The sequence below is a fragment of the Phasianus colchicus genome, chromosome 18 (genome assembly GCF_987193195.1).
Source record: "Phasianus colchicus chromosome 18, bPhaCol1.hap1.1, whole genome shotgun sequence".
Taxonomy (NCBI): Eukaryota; Metazoa; Chordata; class Aves; order Galliformes; family Phasianidae; genus Phasianus; species Phasianus colchicus.
In genome coordinates, this window is record NC_143453.1 from 10,264,978 (window position 1) to 10,282,797 (window position 17,820).

Here is a 17,820-nt window from a genome sequence, read left to right on the forward strand (position 1 = left end):
CATGTCAGATAGGACCTGAATTGCTAACGAACAAATGAACCTGTACATGTAAATTCTGACTATCTTGTCTATTTGTTCGCTCTGTGTAACTTCCTGTGTGTAATCACAGCGTCTGCTATGCCTCAAAATACAGAAAAAAAGCCACCAACACAGAAACAATAAACAAAAACCAACCCTCCACACCCATTAGCAGGTTCTGTTGCGTGCTGGGAAGAGAACTGTTCAACCAGACTTTATGGCCCTAGAAATGCTTATGAGTAGCCCCGAGGTTGCACCGCTTAGAAATGCTACAGTGATTCCTGAAGAACTGAAAAGTGCCCTTTAGCTGCCTTTTGGGCTAATGGCACAAATGGCATTTGCTGTTTGGAATGAGCTGGTGAGTTGTATCTCTCTTGCAGCTGTCTACAAACGCCTATCATCCCATCATAACTAATTTGACCAAAGAGAGAGGCAACTTCCACTCCTCCGACATCCTGCTGGAATACCTGGAGAACATCTCATTCAGCTTGCCCAATAAATCCTTGTCAGAAAATACTGCTCTAAGCCTCACAGAGGTAAACTTCTAAATTCTGTGTCTGGATCCAGATGACACTCAAATTTCCCCAGCAGGTGGAATATGGAATGCAGCTATGAAAGTTTTTGCAGATTGCAGGATATACGTATGAAGTAAGCAGCATTTGTTTTAGAGAATAGCAGACAGTGAGCTACAACTTGAGAAAATAGTCCATTAGTTCTTGGGGATGGTATTTAATGCTTAAGTTTTATAGATACTTGGAACAATGACTACGCATTAAAGATTTAGTTTAACAGAAAATAGAGAAGTAGAAAATAATTTCTAATTAATTTTTTCAGCTGTGTGTTCACCGTATGTCATAAGTAGTGGAGGGCATTTTCCATGGTCTGAACTGATGACAAGGGGCCCGTTTTGCTAACATAAAGTCAGCCTTCTGTAAAATGATGGGCATCTAACTCCCTGATTTCAGCAGGCTAAAAAACTATTATTGTAACTGTCAGCACTGGCCTCACCAGGGATTGTTTCTTTAAGCCTGTGGGTAATACCAGGGTGACAGGGATTATTTACTTGGACCAACAGTATAAATAAATGCCTCTGAAAACACACAGCCAGCATTTGACAGTTTCTGTTAAAGGTTTAACATTTGCAAAATGTAAAGCTTGGCCTTTGTGAATTACAACTTAATACAGAGCAAAAATCGTTCTAAAAATCTCTTATCTGTTGTTCCCTTTGTTTTGCTGAAAATTTTGTGTGGGCTCTAATTTGAAAATGGAACACCATCCTGTCAGATGTCACACCTGCTGCCCACATCATTTCAGTTGTGACTTGATTGCTCATTCACACTGTCTGTTGCTTTGTGTGTTGTGAAAGTAATGTGCAGACAGAAAAGTGGGACATGATTATCCTTAGCAAATCTGTTTTGGGAAATAAACATCAGAGTTCTGTTCATATGTACAGACTGTGTCACTTGTCTGACTGATAGGCTCTGTATTGTCTGAAGCTAATTCCCTGACAGACAAGCACCAAGCATGCATGCTTCTTTCTGTAAAGGTCTCTCTCTACTGGTTGTCATATGCCTCACAGCTCGAGAAAATCTGATATAAGTGATATGCAATAAGCTGTCTGATTACTGACACACTTAAAATGTATTGCTTCTGACAAATCTTACTCACGTTTTCTGTTATAATTCTGTTCTGCCCAGCAGTTCCAGTCCTCCTGCTTTTCCTCCTTTTCTAGCAGTCTAATACATCCTTTTTTTGTTAATTCTGAAGTGCTGCTGAGTCTTGGGAAGAGATGCTTCCTGAAAGCTCTCAGCAGTTTGGGCTGGGTCTTGGCTTTAAGGTAAATTCTGTGCATGCCACACTCAGTGTTTCAGAGAGGCAGCACAGAGCTTGCAGTTGCTAGAAGTAAAAGGTTATAGAAAAGCTCTGGTACTGCCCTGTGTTTCACTGCTTATAAAAATGTGCTCATAAAACACTCTTGCTGCTTTCTTCTGTGTTTCTCAATGAGACTTTTATATTCAGTCAATGCTTTTAAGGTATATGAAAAGATGTTTAAGTAGGAATGTGATTTTTCTTTTGATTTTTTGATCATTTTCTGTGTCCCCCATCCCCTCCTTGCATTTATCTCTGTTAGCAAGACTCCTTAGGACAGAGTCTATATCATGAACAGTGCTCATCATGATGGATCTTGACCTCAAAAACATTAAAGTGAAAAAGTTAAGCAGGAAATAATCAAATTTAGCAGCTGATGGAGCCCAAATTTATATGCAGTGCTGATGAAATATCTAATCATAGATGAAGAGGCATTTTAATGTCATGTGAGTTTAGATAAATTAGGAAAATAAATTCTTTCCCCTAAGATCCAGTGTTGTCACATCAGATGTAATTACTGTACTCTGGGAGTTTCATAGCAGTGCTACTTTTAATAAATAAGCCATTACTCTAAAATGCTACATAAGAGATGATGGGAATGTTTGCAGTGGGGATGAAGTTGGCTTGAGTGAAAAAAAAAGTTGGTAAACTTAAAATAAACCAAAAGAAATCCAAGAAATCTGCCTTGCATGCCTACCAGGAGATGTACAGGATGAAAAACAAATTATATTATTTCATTCTTTTAGGCATTTTTAAAAGTTATTGAAGACTTTCTGCTATTACCCAACTGGCTTGAAATACCTGAGGTAAGACAAATGAGCTTTGATTTCTTGGTTAATTCAGATGTGTGATTTAGAGTAGATAGTAACAAATTTGGTTGCCTCTATTCTTCATCCTATTCTGCTGTTCAACTAGCAGGATGACTTATTTGCTCTTATGCCATTTGTGTACTTGAAATAAAGATCTCCATACAAAACAATTAAAAATTACATGTGATTTTTAGGGCTAAAGTATGTAAATTTTATCTGTATGTTTCCACATATTTCCAGATGAAAGAAACAACCTAAACCTGTATTTATAAAATAACAATGTCAATGAAGTCAGTATTTAATCTCTCTTGCCCCAAAGTTAGCTCTTTTTTTTTGAGCATTTAACTTTTGTAATTAGTGTGTATATTTTTTTGTAGTTTGACTTTTTTCAGAACACGTGAGATATGTAACAGTGCTTACCTAGTTTAGTGGAGTGAAACTTTGACAGAGGTATCATCTGATACAGGAAAGGCAACCTGCATCAGTGATCTTTCTCTTCTGGTCACCCTTCTGAATTTGAATGCAGAAAAATACTTTCCCAGGCTTTTCCTGAGATTTTTTAAATTGAATCTTAAGGGAACACAAATTTTATAACAGAAAACTTTTAAAATGGGTGAGGAGGACAACTACTAATGTAAATCAGGGTGTTACTGAATCCTAAGGCACTTTTAAGAAAGGCAGATAGATGTCTAATGGATTTAAGTTATTAGCTTAAAATCCTAGATTGCCTTTTGTGTAAGGAAATATCAAATCAAGTACATTTCTTTCACATTAAAACATGTGTTCACTCTGAGGATTGTTTTCTAGGAGACATACAAAACTTCCCATGTAGCTTTGTACTGGAGGAATGTTCTAGTATGGATGAAAGAAGAGCTGGTCTATGTATTTAAGATCATGTCCCAGCGAGTGTCTGATCCAAGTCTTTAAATGTTGCCAAAATAATCTGTTCAGTTCTTGATGTCATTTTTCTGAATCCTGAATATAATTGACAAATGCTGATGGGAGCAAAGAGTCCTTTAGAGATGCTCCATAAAACATAATATTGTACAAGATCAGGCTCTGTGTGACATCATTTTAAATAACGTTTCATCCACTATATGTGGAAAATGTTATAGAGAAAATCACATGTCTTTGGACAGACAAACAATGACTTACAAAGGAATTTATCATGGCACCTTGGCATTTTGTGCTGTGAACTTCAATTTCTCTTGTTGTAGAGCCTTATCTTTCTTCTTCTCCCAGACTGCTCACATATTTGGAAGCTTAATTCAAACAATTGACAGTGTGATGGTGCATATGACATGCAATCTGGAAGAAAACTCGATGTCTCTAACTGTTGAGGGCACATCATCCATAGCAGGTAGGATTTAACAGAGCTGTTCTCTCTGTTTGGCCTGTCAGGCTGTCCTGAATGCTTCTGTGCATGCAGCCCCTCTACTTTGCTAATACTTAAGAGGAAATCAGAACAGATTATCCTCTCTTTTGAATGCCATTTCAGCTGCAGAAAGTTCGGAGGTAATCATCTCTGACTGCACTTGAGGTTCTTGAGTTTATCTGGGGAATGATTTTGCATATGAACCCAATAAAACTATACAAAAGACTTAGCACAGCACAGACTGTACTAGTAGGCAATTAAAGTACTGCCCAGAGCTTTTATTCAGTGCTTTGAACTTGCAAATGTGTAGATACTAGAAAACTTTAATTTGGGGACAGGAGTCTAGTTTCTCTCTCAGGAGAATGTTTTCTTTTACCACTGTTTTGCATCTTACAACCTAATTTCATCTGCTACAGGTAGCAAAGTTAATTGATCTGTTCCAGCACTCTATTCTACTTAATTGACACCTACTTGAACAGTCACTAGTACCATTAATCACTGCACACACACTCCCTAAGCTGTCTTGGACACTGGAATTCTCAATGAAAGTGCTCAGAAATTACACTTTCAAATGTCAGTGGAAAGGGAAGATAATGCTATCAATCTGTTTTTCGAGCATGGGTGAAGTGATCCACCATATACCAGCACCTCGTGTACTGCCTTTCCTCTCATAAAGAATTTGGGTAGGAAAGGCAGTTTTGTATGCAGGGAATTTATTCTATTTTCTGCAAACATATGGAATTTTAGAGTCGAGATTTGCAGTAGCTGTTAGAAAAGCAAAGCTATGTACTCATGAAGGTCGTAATAAAGGTAATTGATTTTGTCATATTTTTGTTTGGATCCTCACACAGACTACACTTTGGCCAAAATGCATTCCAAGACTCTGAATTTGTCCCATTATCGCTTTCCATCTCGAGGACAGAGTTATATTTCTATTCCCAGTGAAGCTTTTCAAGAAAGAGGTAAGAAAATATTAAAGGGAGAGCAGGAACATGTAAACAGGGTATTCAAGAATAATTCAGCTTGAAAACAGTTTTCTGTTTGCCCTACTTTCACAAATAACCAGTTAGATTGCCGTTGATCACACCAGTTCTAAACCAACAACAGCTCTTCTGTCACACTAATGAATGACCAATGTGGTAGAATTCTTCATCTCACTTGAATAATATTCCTGTTACTTGAATTTAACTTGAATAACACAGCTAGACTGCAGAGAAGACGGCCATTCAATAATTTACGTGAGAAAAGCCTTCATATCTTAAATCATTTTTATTCATCCAAACTGGTTATTTTTAAGAAATTTCAGGTTACCAGATCAGTCATTATTGTATTCCCATGCAAAATCTGTTTTAACATTTTTTATGAAATTTATCTATAAAATGACAGAGCTAAGCAACAGCATACCCAGAAACAGAATGAAGATGTGAACAACAGTCAAGGCAACAGGGCAGAACTAAGAAATTCAGGCCTATGCTAAAATTTTAGCTTATCTCAAAAAGTGAGAAGATGGCAAAAATCTGAATTTCCAGTCGAAATTAAAAAATAAAAATGTTTTAACCTAATTCCGTGTTGTAATCAAGGACTGAAGAAATCTGTTTACCAAAGTATCTACTGGATCATTAAGTCTTTGAAAATCCAGCCTATGTACCCTAACCCACAATCCACAGAACTGACACACACAGAAACCTTTCCTTGGTCATTTCTGTTGAAAAAACAAAGATACTTTGCAGGGGTGTTTTGCAGCCAAAACTCACTTCTGAACAAGTTCAGCCTTATGCTGAACGACACAGTCCAAAGAACTAACCTAAACATTTATTCCTCCGCCTCAAGCAGTTCTCATTATAAATACTTGGAACCCAGCAAAAGGGGTAATAAAGGGCTCTTATAAAATACACATCTCCATCTCCTCTTAGATGCTGAAGAACCCATAAATACTTGGAATGCAGACAGTGAACAGGCAGTCGAAGCAGAAACCAGTTGCCTGTGCTCAAGTTTTGTAAACTGCTAGTTAATGTACATAGTGGTTAAATAGCCCTGAAGTTACTGTAGCTACCATTGGGATGTTGACTACACACGCCATGCAGCCATTCTAGTGACAGGTAGGAGTTTTACAAGGACAAATGATTACTTATCAACTTACTCATTTTGGAAGTACAGCTGCATAGGGCAAGCACCCTTCTATTTTGATATCTAACTTCTATTTCTTCACTTATTTTAAAAAATACTGAGAATTCAATAATGAGTATTACAGAAGCCAAAGAACTTAATAAAGTTTTATTTCCAGGAGAGAAATGTCTCTTGCTTACATCTGTTGCCTCTTTCCTTTTCACAGCTTGGATCACCATTGTGGGCATGTTTTACCATAACATGCACTACTTCTTTCATAGTATCAACCCTATGGATACCAAGTAAGTACCTAAGACCTCTCATGCTGTAACAGCTTGTTTATTACCTTTACAGCAGTCGTGTCATTATCAACTGTAAATAAATTATGAGCCTTGATCCTGATTCTGCAGTATTGACGACATGTAGTCATTAACTAGAGTCAGATTAAATCTTAAGTTAGATGTTTTATTTTATGCCATAGTAAAATAGATTCCCATGGCAACATGTTTGTCTTTCCTTGTCTCCTCTTTCTGTTCATCAGATCTGCTATTAGAATTTCATAACTTTAATGTGTCTTATAAAAGGCAAATTACATCTTTTCTCCTGACACATATGAAGATAAAGTTTGCACTTGAATGAAACAAGTAAGAAAACAACATCCCTCCATAGATAAAATCTGAATCCTGGAAACCTGTAAGATAATTTTACAACAGGAGACCAGGTAATGCTTAAAAGACCTTCTGTTTTATATGCTGCATCAATGAAATCGTTAGCAGATAAGATAAAGTAAATGGAGACCTATATACTTCTCAGCCTGAGAGATCCCCAGAGAATTTTGCAAGGCCGTTCATGTAAATCATTACACTTTTCTTTTAAGATAGTATGTTTTCATTTGATCTACACTAACATACGTAGATTAGGTCACACTTTCTGTCTTCTCCATACTGTGGCTTTCATCATGTTAAGTATGACAACAGAAGGAAGGAAGAAGCATCTCAGCTGTCATTTATTTTAGGGATTACTTTTCTTTCTTTACATACAGCTACATGGAAGGTCATGATCGCGGGAAATCATTTCTGATATCCTGGGTAAAGGTTCCTGGTTTATGGCCAGATTGATCACACTGAGATAATGACATGACTACCACTAAATAGCATTTTAAAATCAAGTAGTAAATTGCATTGTTGATTTCCCTGCTCTCTCAAAAAAAGGGCACTTAGTAGGTGGCTGTGAAGGATCTGTGCCATTAGTGTGCAATATTTCTTACTGACATGAAGAAATAGAGGCTGCTCATTCTACTTACTGGGATAAGAATTAATGTCTTATAGTGATTTTTCTTCCTGATCAGAACTAAGGATTGATGCTTGGGGTTGTGCTAAATGAGATTTGTTTTATTTGATCTTGCTGAGGAACTGAATGAAGTTACTTTAATATCTGACATCTTTCTTCTTTCCACAAAGAAAAACAAAGAAACATTGCAAACAGGTGGCAGACATAGTTTTTAATGTGTCTTTCAAATACGCTTCTTTCCAGTAGTGTGCCTTGTTTGGATACCCAAACTGATGGTTAATGCACCATGGCTCTAATTTTTCATTGTAAATAATGTTCATTCATATGCTGAAGAGTTGAATGACAGAAAATGTTTTATACCTGCACATTCTTTTTTACTGATAGTGTAAAGAATTTTACTCTGCAGCTGAATAGATTTTAGTTACTCCTAAATGCACAGAAATGTGAAAGTCGGAAGTTATAGCTGATGGCCTGAAGGCAGAAATTAATGTTCTTACCATGTACTGCAGAGCTATACAGCTCAGGAAAAAAAAAACAAGTCACCTGGGTTAATGAGATGTTCAGTCAGGCCTTCCTCTGTTGTACTGCATCCCCAGTTACTCTCTAACAAATGTTACTGGAAATAATCATTGTTTTTAAAGTGAAACTATAAACTGTTTCTAAATATATGCATAACATATGTGATCTGTTCATTGCATACAATGCCACTGTATGCTTCATACTAGTATGCATGTTTAATTAGGCAATGATTCTCTTTGCTTGAGTGTTTCTTTCTTTGGTTTATTTTTATACTCCTTACTTCACTGCAGCCTCTCTAACGATCTCTTCCACTGCTCCCAACAACCCTTTGGTTGAGGCAGTTTGTTAGGAAAGTGGGTGCTTGGATAATTCACAGCTGTGACATTATTCCAAGAGGTGCTTCAGACAGGAGCAACATTTCCCAGGCCAAGTTGAAAGAGGTCAATACTAACATAAACTAAAAAGGTTTTTCTTTTCCTACTTATCTAATATATTTCTTTCTTCCCAAGGATTGCTGAAGCTACTGCTTACAAAGGCTATAGGATCTCAGCAGCCAGTTATCTCATCTCTATCAAAGTAGATCCTCCTCCCAAGTTGTCCCACAATCTGTCAGGATCTCCTCTTATTACCATTCAGCTCACCCACATACTGGTAAGTAAAACGGAAACTCTCAGCTATCCTGAGGGCTGTTCAAAGCTTCAGTGTCTGTGATGACTTCTTTGTCGATTTCTTGTAACTTCCTTGGGCAATTTAAGTAGCAATTCGGATGGCATTTGTGACTACAATATTATATTTTTCCAGCCATTACACATAAATGACTTCTGTTTCCATCAGAGCAGAAGGCTGCATGTGCTGAAAAAGACGATGAAGTGAGAAGTATAGTTTTAGGACTTTCTACATACTTTGTTCTATGGTTATGCTTGTGCAATTTGCAGCAGAGCGAATGACTGCTTTCACACTGGAGCTGTCAGAAAATGTTTTATTTATGGTTTCTGCTTTTGATTTTTCTCTACACTAATATAAAATTCATGTTTTGAATGTTCTCATGAATGAACCAAGAGATACAATCCTTCCGAATACGACGGGCAGATCAACTCTTGGGGTGGGAAGGGAGCAGGTTCTGATCTAGCACCTGTCCTTTCTACAGAGGTCTTATTTTGAATTTGAGAAACATCAAGACAAACTGTATACAAACTGATTGATTTCAGTAGGCCATGCAAAATTCACTCAATTAATGTATACTAATAAGAGGAATAGCTGGTCTTGCTCACTCTCAGAGAAAAAGACACCTTTTTGTCTCATCAGTGGAAGTGGAGAACAGTTTAGTTTAAATTCTGAGGTGCTGGCACCTCATGCTACTTCAGTTGGGCTTAGTTAGTGCAAAGATGGAGGACAGAAGGAAACAGATATGAGGAAAAAACTTTAGACATGGAAGTGAAAAGTGTTGTTAGCTGATGTTTTCCAAGCTGAGGACTCTCCAGAATGTCCCTAGTGGTTTCAAAGAGGTGGAACTGGTCAGTGGGACTCTGGTTGTATTATGTGAAGATCTTTTATAAAATGCACTTAGATCTATTTATTCAGATACCTCCACAGGCTTTCAGTGTTGTGATTTACTGGCAGATTATTAAATATTACTGTGTTTTTTCTTTATGCCTGTTCTCTGTGAAGATCACTGGGATCCTTGAATGCAGATAGAAATGTCACATTTCTCATCACAGCACACTTGTAGTATTTTTAAACCCATCTATTTTTACTTTAAAAAAAAAAAGAAAAAAGAAAAAAGAAAAGCATCCCAATTGTCTCCATAGGTTTTTTTGTTTGCTTGTTTTTTGCCTTAGCTTCCAAAGATAATTCCTTATTATAGGTTGAGAGCAAACAGATGAGCACATGATCATTTGGTTTGGGTGGGGTTTGATTTAGACTACATTTGAACACTAAGTATAGCACAAGCTGGGAGGCTGGGGGAGAGAAATGTCATCATTCTAGCATAAGACCTGCTACTTTCTGCTCCAAAATCCTGCAAAATAACAGGAACAGGTTAAAATCTTTGGTCTTGGACCGAAAAACTTACACAGTCTGCAATATAAGCTGCAATTGCATTTTCTTAATCTGTAATAGCAGATTTAGTTATAAAAAGATAACTGTTATTAATACCCTATTAAGCATTAGGAATAATATGCTGCTGGCTTTTATGTCTAATTAACTGGTACCATCCAGTTACTTGTCAAAAATTTAAGAGGTACAGTGAAGTTCTGCTATACAAGTGGTATATACATTGGACTTGCTAGGAGTTTGCTTGCTGACGACACCTCTGGCTTTGGGAGTGTAATTTATGTCTGGCTTTTAATTATCAGGTATGCTTAAAATCAAGAAATGGATGAATAGATCACACTTCCTTGTTGATGTAAGATGGCAGTGGGCATCTTCTCTTTTGCACTGCTGTAGATTTTAAATGTCTCCAGTGAAGTACATGCAGTACTTCTAAACAACTTAAATTCGGGCAACTTGTGAATCCACATACTTAAATTTTCTTAAGTAATTTATGTAAGTAAATTTAATTGAATTTACTCAAGTAGATTGAGAAATGACAGCATGTCTCTGAAACCTTTCATACTATAGCAGCACAAGTCCCTTCTATCGCGCTTCCACTCTGGTCTCACCCATTTCCATATGCTTGTTGATGAAGTAAAAGTGGAATTTAAATGCAAAAGGAATGCTGGCTGCAATTTCACTGTGTTAAAATATGTACTTTCTTTTAAAAACAGTCAAACCATTTATAGAAATTTATGATCAAATATAGCTGTTAAACCAAGAACAAGAAATCCAGCTTAAAAACGTGTTTCATGCACTAAAATATTTCTTACTTTTCAGATAATAATGGTTGTAACACTTAACAAGGATACCAATAACATCTTTCAGCTGTGTTAGTTTCACTTTTTAGTATTCTCTCTTTAACAGAGAGGAAAGCAGAATAATAAAAACGCAAAGGAAAAAATAACAAATCCAAACAAATAGCTTTCCCTATGAAAATTTAAGCTTGATGCTAACTTCCTCCAGTTGAACTGATTCAGATTTCAGATATCGCTACCCCAGTGGAGCCCATGGGACTGCAGAAACAGAAAAATGTGAGAAATGAAAGGAGAACGTTTTGTTTTCTTGCAATGATTGTAGTGGTACTTGGCACAGCTCAGCAAGACTTTTATTCTTTTTCTTGTGAGTAAGGAAAAATTCCAATCAATGAGCAACAGAAAGCAAAAGGCAGTGAAATGAAACACGTCTGGGAAATTGTTTTAAGAAGATGCCTGTGAGCTGAGTATTGACATTTGATTGAAGATTTCAGAGAGCATTTATAATTCCACAGACTAATTTTCTTGTTAAATCTTCCATTAGGCCAGAATTCTCCAGATCTCTCTGAAATTGCCTGCATCTTAGATGTAGCTTTTAGAAGTTGGTGGCTTATACTGAGATAATTAAACCTCTCTGGTTTTGAAACGTGAAGTAAAGTAAACTGATATTAGTAACCATTTAGGTAAGAATGTAGTGAATATATATGTGACATGTTAATTCCTCTTTTTGTAGACAACATCACTGGGGTGGTGATCACTAAGTATGAAGAATAATGGGTGGCCAGCCTGGGAGGCAGGCTGGAGGCTCAGGGTAGTGCCCAGCTAAACCAGAGCTGTGGGGAGGAAAGGATAGGTCACCTCATGGTTAACAAATACGCCATTACTGCCATGCATAAAAGTCCTGCTTCCTTGGTGCCCTTCATCAGTGAAACCTTTTCAGGTTTTCCTGTAAATCCTATCTCATGTTCTGTTACGTGACCTCCTTAACTCTCCAGAACCAGAATCACACAACAATGTCATTGTTATTACTGTAAGTGTTGCCTGCGTGTCTGGGACGCGTTCTCTTGGGGCACTCCTTTGCAGATGGAAAAGTGCAGGGAAAAGTTGAATCTCTTTTCCTGACTGTTCCCATCATAGAGTCAGCCTGAAAGTCCTCCTGCAGATCACCGAGGTTGAGAAAAGGTTAAGGAATATTTTCATTGAGCTCTTAGTGAGGTGGTGTGACTGAGCTGCCTCTAAACGTACCCAGACATGATCCTTCTCTCTGTTGCCTTTTGTCTGGCCAGCAGTGTGCAATGCCCCAACGTTTGTTTAACATTACTGATAGGAAAATAAAATGAGAGAAGAAGAAGTTCCAATCTGTACACAAATATTAGTGCTACCATGAGAGAGACAAATCAATGTGGAGTCAATTTATTTTTATGGCAAGTTAAGTGTTGACTAATTTATATATTGATTGTGGAAAAACAATGGTTTTTGCTTACATCTGAAGAATAAAGGCATAATTTTCTACTGGGTAGATTTTGCCAGAAAAATTTGAATACAATATAAGTAAAACTGGCTCGCACAGGGTATTCCACAATTAAACATAAAGGAAAAAACAATAAAAGCTTTTAATTTAAAAATCAATACACAGTTCAGTACTTTCTTACATAAGTTAAATCTTTGCTACAATGAGTACCGAAAATCAATTGAATTCAAATGAGAAATGAACATCGTTACAGCTAATTTTCTTGTTCCAAGGCAGCCTTAAAATAGGAATAGTCATTATGGTGATATACAACATCTCTAAACAATACAGCAATACTTCTGTATTGTTAATGTTATTAACAGAAACATCCTAGGACTCATTTTCTCATAAGAATCCATTCTAAAGTCTACAACGGCACAGGAACAAAAAATACATCTTTTCATTAAGCACATTTACAATTGCCTGCTGTAATAATGAGGATTACGTTGCAATGAGTTATAACCCCCAGGAAGTTTATTTTCTGTGTTAAAACTGACTTTAGTGTTTGGAGATGCAGCACTTTGCAGGTATTATCACTCTTTTGTCATGAGATTCCCTCAGTACTTGTGAATGAGTCCTTACCCTTTGAGGGGGATATTGTGACAAGAGTGAGGGCACCATGAAGTAGTTGAATACTTTTGGCAGCGTACAAGTAAAGTTTGCTTTCAATTCTAAGTTCAATTTCTGATTTTCATTCCTCAGTACATGGATAGTTTTATATATCAACTTCTATTTACAATTAATATCTGCACTATTACCTCTTACCTAAGGAAATGGTCACTGGTGACTGGAACCAAGTGTTATCAACCTACAGCAAAACACAACTGCTTTTTCTATTTCAAATTTCTACTTGCCTAAGTGACACTGCATGAGCAGTCAAAGATCAGTCCATTGCAAGCAATAAACTCTGAAAAAAGCCGAAAGTTTGTGGTGAAAATAACCTGTTTGGAAATTATATATGGCCTAAGGCTCTGCTTTCATTTCCTCAGCACGAGGATGAAAAGGGGCACATAATTCAGGGGAAGAGAAAGGTACAGGTTTTGCAAGGTACAAATCCGGTTCAAGATCAGACTGGAAGCAGTCCTGCTCTCCCAAATGGAGCTGACCCTGCCTCAGCACGGTGCTCAGACGAGGTGATCCCTATGGGTCTCTCAACCTAAACGATTTCCTGGTTCTGTAATTTCAGATTCCCTCTGTCTTCGCTGTGGCAAAACACCAGCAAATCTCAGCAGACAGAAAAGAACATTTCTGTCTGATTCTACCTGGATCCAGGATCTGAGCACAGGCTGTTCTGTCAGTTGTTGTCTTGGTTACTGGCTGAGTTGTTGAAATGGTAACCGCTCCATCATTTTTTACGGTCAGAGTTTAGATAAGTAGATGGAATTTCCAAATTCTTTACACTGTGCCAAATTATTGCTACACCAGCAATAGTATCTTTGAAAAATGCCTATTTCCAGGTGAGCTTTAGGCTTAATGGAGTGCAATTCATTGAGGCAGCAATGAATTAGCATCAGGTACTCCTTAGTTCTGACTCCAGATGTTTAGCTCCCCTCCATCCATCCGAGGCAGCAGTATCCCTAAGCCTACGTGCTGTGAGGTGACACCAATCGAATACAATCCCTCTATTTTTCATGCAATACAAATAGAAAGTTTGGCTTAGAAAGCAGTGTTAATTTTAGTTTAGGAATGTCAGAGGAGTCATACTTGAAAGAAATCCGTGGATGGTAGTTTTCTGGTTTTGCTTTTTTCTCCTCCCACCACCACTTGTTACATTAGAAATTTTAACTCCACTCCCCATGCTTCACAACAGAGGAGTAGATAATGATGTTAACAGCTAGTAATAGGAACTTGGAGTTGTTTTTTTCAGCAGGCACTGTGTGGCTGTTAAGGAGGGATTTTCCCTTTTTAAAGAATAAAAAATAGAGCCTTTCCCAACTTAAGAAGCTAACACAAGCTGGATCAGCAACAAGATTCCTATCAGGACGGGTCCAGCCAAGAGGATCTGCATTTCAGTGACTCATGCTGAAGCTAGCTGTGCATACCTTCCTCCTCTGCAGTGACTCACAATAAATTTCAGTAATCTCGATCTGTTCAAGCCATCATTTAATAACTAACATACACTTGCAAGGAAAAAGTACGCTTTGGACCAAGGCAAGGCTTATATCATAATATTTTCAGCAAGACAACCAGAGCATTGCAGTTTAGGTGAGACAGCAAAAACTTAGCAGTGTGTTTTATGGGGATTAATCATGTTATCTGGATCAAGCACACTGCTAAGTGCTGTGCTGAAGTTGTGTTTTACGGGGTGCTGATAAATGAGAGAGTGAAGAGAAGGCAATAAACAGAAAAATCCCATGAACAAATAAAATGAAATAGAAATCTACTCATTTGCAATAAGTAAATCTTGGGGTAATCTTAAAGTCTAATTCAGAATATTAACCTTTTTTAAAAAATAAAATTTAAATTAAAAAAAAAAAAAAAAAGGGGGAGGCATAATACCATCACCATAGAATTAGACTACTGCTTTTGTTTGCATGTTGCACTGTAGGAAGAATTTACTGAGCTGGGATGACAAGATGTAAGTTGGCAGTACGGATTTGGGGTGGAAATAATCCCTAGATGCATAGTTGTTTATTATCTAGATATAAATATTTAGTCACTAACTTTTAGTTCAGTGTAAGTCACCGTGTCCATTATTTGCATTCATGCTCAATGCGGAGCTGTGAAATATTTAATCCTGTAGAGTATGACCCAGTCTGTTTGCTCTGTGCGAGAATGAAATAACATGGTGCTTCCAAAAGCTTGGAGATGTTACTGCGAGCCACCTCCAGACCTGCACTCTGTATAAACAGGAGGAAGGATGGAGGTGGTAGAAATACTTAGTGTTTTTTCTCCATGAATTGGAGAAGCTGTTACGACATGCAATATCTGTTGGTGTGAAAAGCATCCGTAAGATCTGACGTTTCTGCAGGGCAGTCGTGCATGATGGACACTTTCCTTTACTTTTCTGTGGCTGTAAATTGGTGAATGTGTGAGCTAAATCCTCAAGGAGATTTCTAATTAATGAAGTAACAAATGAAACAATATCCTATAGCACTTAAGAAATGGATTCGTTCATGGTACACTATGTGAATTATGCTGCTTTTTGGCAACAGTTTTTATGATGGACTTTATGTTAGTCTAAGGATGTTTTAAATAATTTCAATAGTTACAACTTTAGAAGAACCTCTGCCTGTATTTTTCATTCCTTGTTTCTGTGTGTTGTAATAATTTATATCAAATAGTTATTGTTTGAATAGCCAGCAAAAATAGAAATTAAAAAAATAGAGAAAGCATCAGACACACCAGGGAATTTGGTTTTCCTGAGCAATGTTTTCAGCAGCACTGATGAAATCTTTCTGGTTTTCACTTGTTATTAGGGATGGCAATTTTACCCTCAACAAGTTGTGAAATTTCAGATTTAGAAGGAATCCCTTTTTTTCATTTCCCTCAAACCTAAAAATAATTTTTGTATGGTAGATAAATGGTAATAGTTGAGTTGTGATTCATACAGAACTTTTCCCCTAGACTTGTGTCAATATTAAATTAATGAAATTAATCAGAACTGTTGTTATATTGTGATGATCTATACTCTAGTCTGATGGTCTTGTTTTTTCTTGCTCAAGCTGGAGAGAAAACCTTATTATAGAACCTGACTAAACATTTAGTGGGACCACAGTCTTGTGTAGATTCAAGCAGCAGGAGCTCACAGAAGTTAATACAAGGATGTTCAGTTAGTACACAGTGCAGGAATGTCTGATAGGGAAGACCTGAGGCATGGTCACAGTGGCTCTCAAGGCATTATTGTAAAGCCACTGCACTTCCAAAACTGACTAAAATATATAAAAATGTGACTACTGTAAATCCATTTAATGCCACCAGTAAGTTTGCAACCCTTGTTGCAGACTGGCAGAAATGAGCTTTGACACTTAAAATTGAACCTTAAGCTGATGTTGTTTGATGACTGGCACAGGAGGTAAAAACGTTCCCTTTCTTGGTCCTGTCTGTGCAGCACTGAGTCCTCCTAAACTGTCGCTAAGGAGATGTGACAGCTTCACACATTCCTCATTAGCAAAGCAGTTGGGCTCTATGTAAATCCCTTCAAGGAACTATTTCTACTGAAATATTTCTTTTGAAATATTTGCCTTGAAAATCCGCCAAGAATTAAACTGTTAGAGGGGGTAAAAGAGGTGTGGGTGAAGGAAGAAAGTCACCCAGGGAATAATTTAATGTAGCAAAAGAAAGCACGGCACAAACACCATTTCTGTTTCAGAGAGGCATTACTTTGCTCTTGGGAAAAGTTGGCAGCGTGATACAAACAGGCAAAAATTCAGCATTCTCTGCGGGACTGAGTTCTCTTGCAAAAAGGCCGAGTGCTGTCAACTCCTGTTCTCGTTAGAGCTCAGCATCTGATAAGGTTAGGTCAACTCCTGATCTTTCAGGTCAAAGCTTTTGCTAAGTGAGGTTCAGTTCGATGCTCAAAGCCCATTTATTATGGAATTTGCAGCCAAACTGGCAGGAGCATTGAAGATGCTTACTGATACAGGCTGCATTCATACACAGCAGCAAGAAGGTGCTTCTCTGTGCAGCCACCCACTTTGTATGTGCACGTATCTGCTTGGAGCCATCACACAAGTGTGTCAGTCACAGCATCAAGCAAAGGCCTGTGCTGGACAATGAAATTCCCACCCTTAAATCCTAGCTAGAGGTATGTCATGTGTCTAGCAGGGAATTTTCTGCTTTCTTTTCTGTAGCAGATTTTTCTTTGTTAGCATTAGAATGTACAGGAATGAAGAGTAGCATGGAAATGGACAGCTGGCAGAGGTGAAATGTGAAGCTGCTTGCAAACCATTTGCTGCAGAAGTCCCACGCGATCCTTTGAAGGCAGCATGGAAGGTACCAACTCTTTGTAAACGTGATATTAAGCCTGACTATTTATTGTAAGGAATGTGAAACCCCACTCCTCTAATATCCTTGGATTAAGTGATGCCACTTCATGTATTTCTCAGCTAACACAAACATCAAACATATCCTGCAAACTCCAAACCTGAGGGAATAATGGAAATAGTTCCAGTAGGTTTTAGAAAATGAATTAGAGGGGATTAGTGCTTTATTCTTGTGGTAAAGGCTGTACTCCAGAGAACAAAAGAGCAACTTCAGTATATAGTATATTTCTTTACTGTGTATTCCTATTTTTCCTGGCACAGCCTGCAGACTGTTGATTAGGTTTTCACTTCCCTCAAATTCACTTTCATGTTTTGTGTATTTCAGAACTTGATTTACATATTTTAACTCATTCTTTTACTTTCTCTTGAGGAAAGTTAGAGCTCAGTAAACATAGTAATAATAAAGTGGCTATAAATATTCTTCCACCTAAGCAAAAAAAATCACTTAATGTTTATTCCCTGCAACTATCAACTAGCCAGAAGAAAATACATG

General features: G+C 37.5%; 1 protein-coding gene and 1 long non-coding RNA gene across 12 annotated transcripts in view; one reads left to right on the plus strand and one right to left on the minus strand.

Annotated features, from left to right (window-relative positions):
- The window catches only part of ADGRD1 (adhesion G protein-coupled receptor D1), a 122,484-nt gene that overhangs the window by 18,912 nt on the left and 85,752 nt on the right, over positions 1-17,820 (plus strand). For all 5 annotated transcript variants that reach the window (XM_090120784.1, XM_090120782.1, XM_031592726.2 and 2 more), the window contains 6 exons: positions 399-554; positions 2,634-2,693; positions 3,939-4,056; positions 4,923-5,033; positions 6,404-6,479; positions 8,496-8,637. In XM_090120784.1, coding sequence (XP_089976910.1) covers positions 399-554; positions 2,634-2,693; positions 3,939-4,056; positions 4,923-5,033; positions 6,404-6,479; positions 8,496-8,637 — 663 coding nt within the window. The remainder of the gene's footprint in view (positions 1-398; positions 555-2,633; positions 2,694-3,938; positions 4,057-4,922; positions 5,034-6,403; positions 6,480-8,495; positions 8,638-17,820) is intronic.
- Positions 1-17,820, minus strand: part of LOC116228674 (uncharacterized) — a 357,464-nt gene that overhangs the window by 12,526 nt on the left and 327,118 nt on the right. The gene's annotated exons all lie outside the window — the stretch shown is intronic.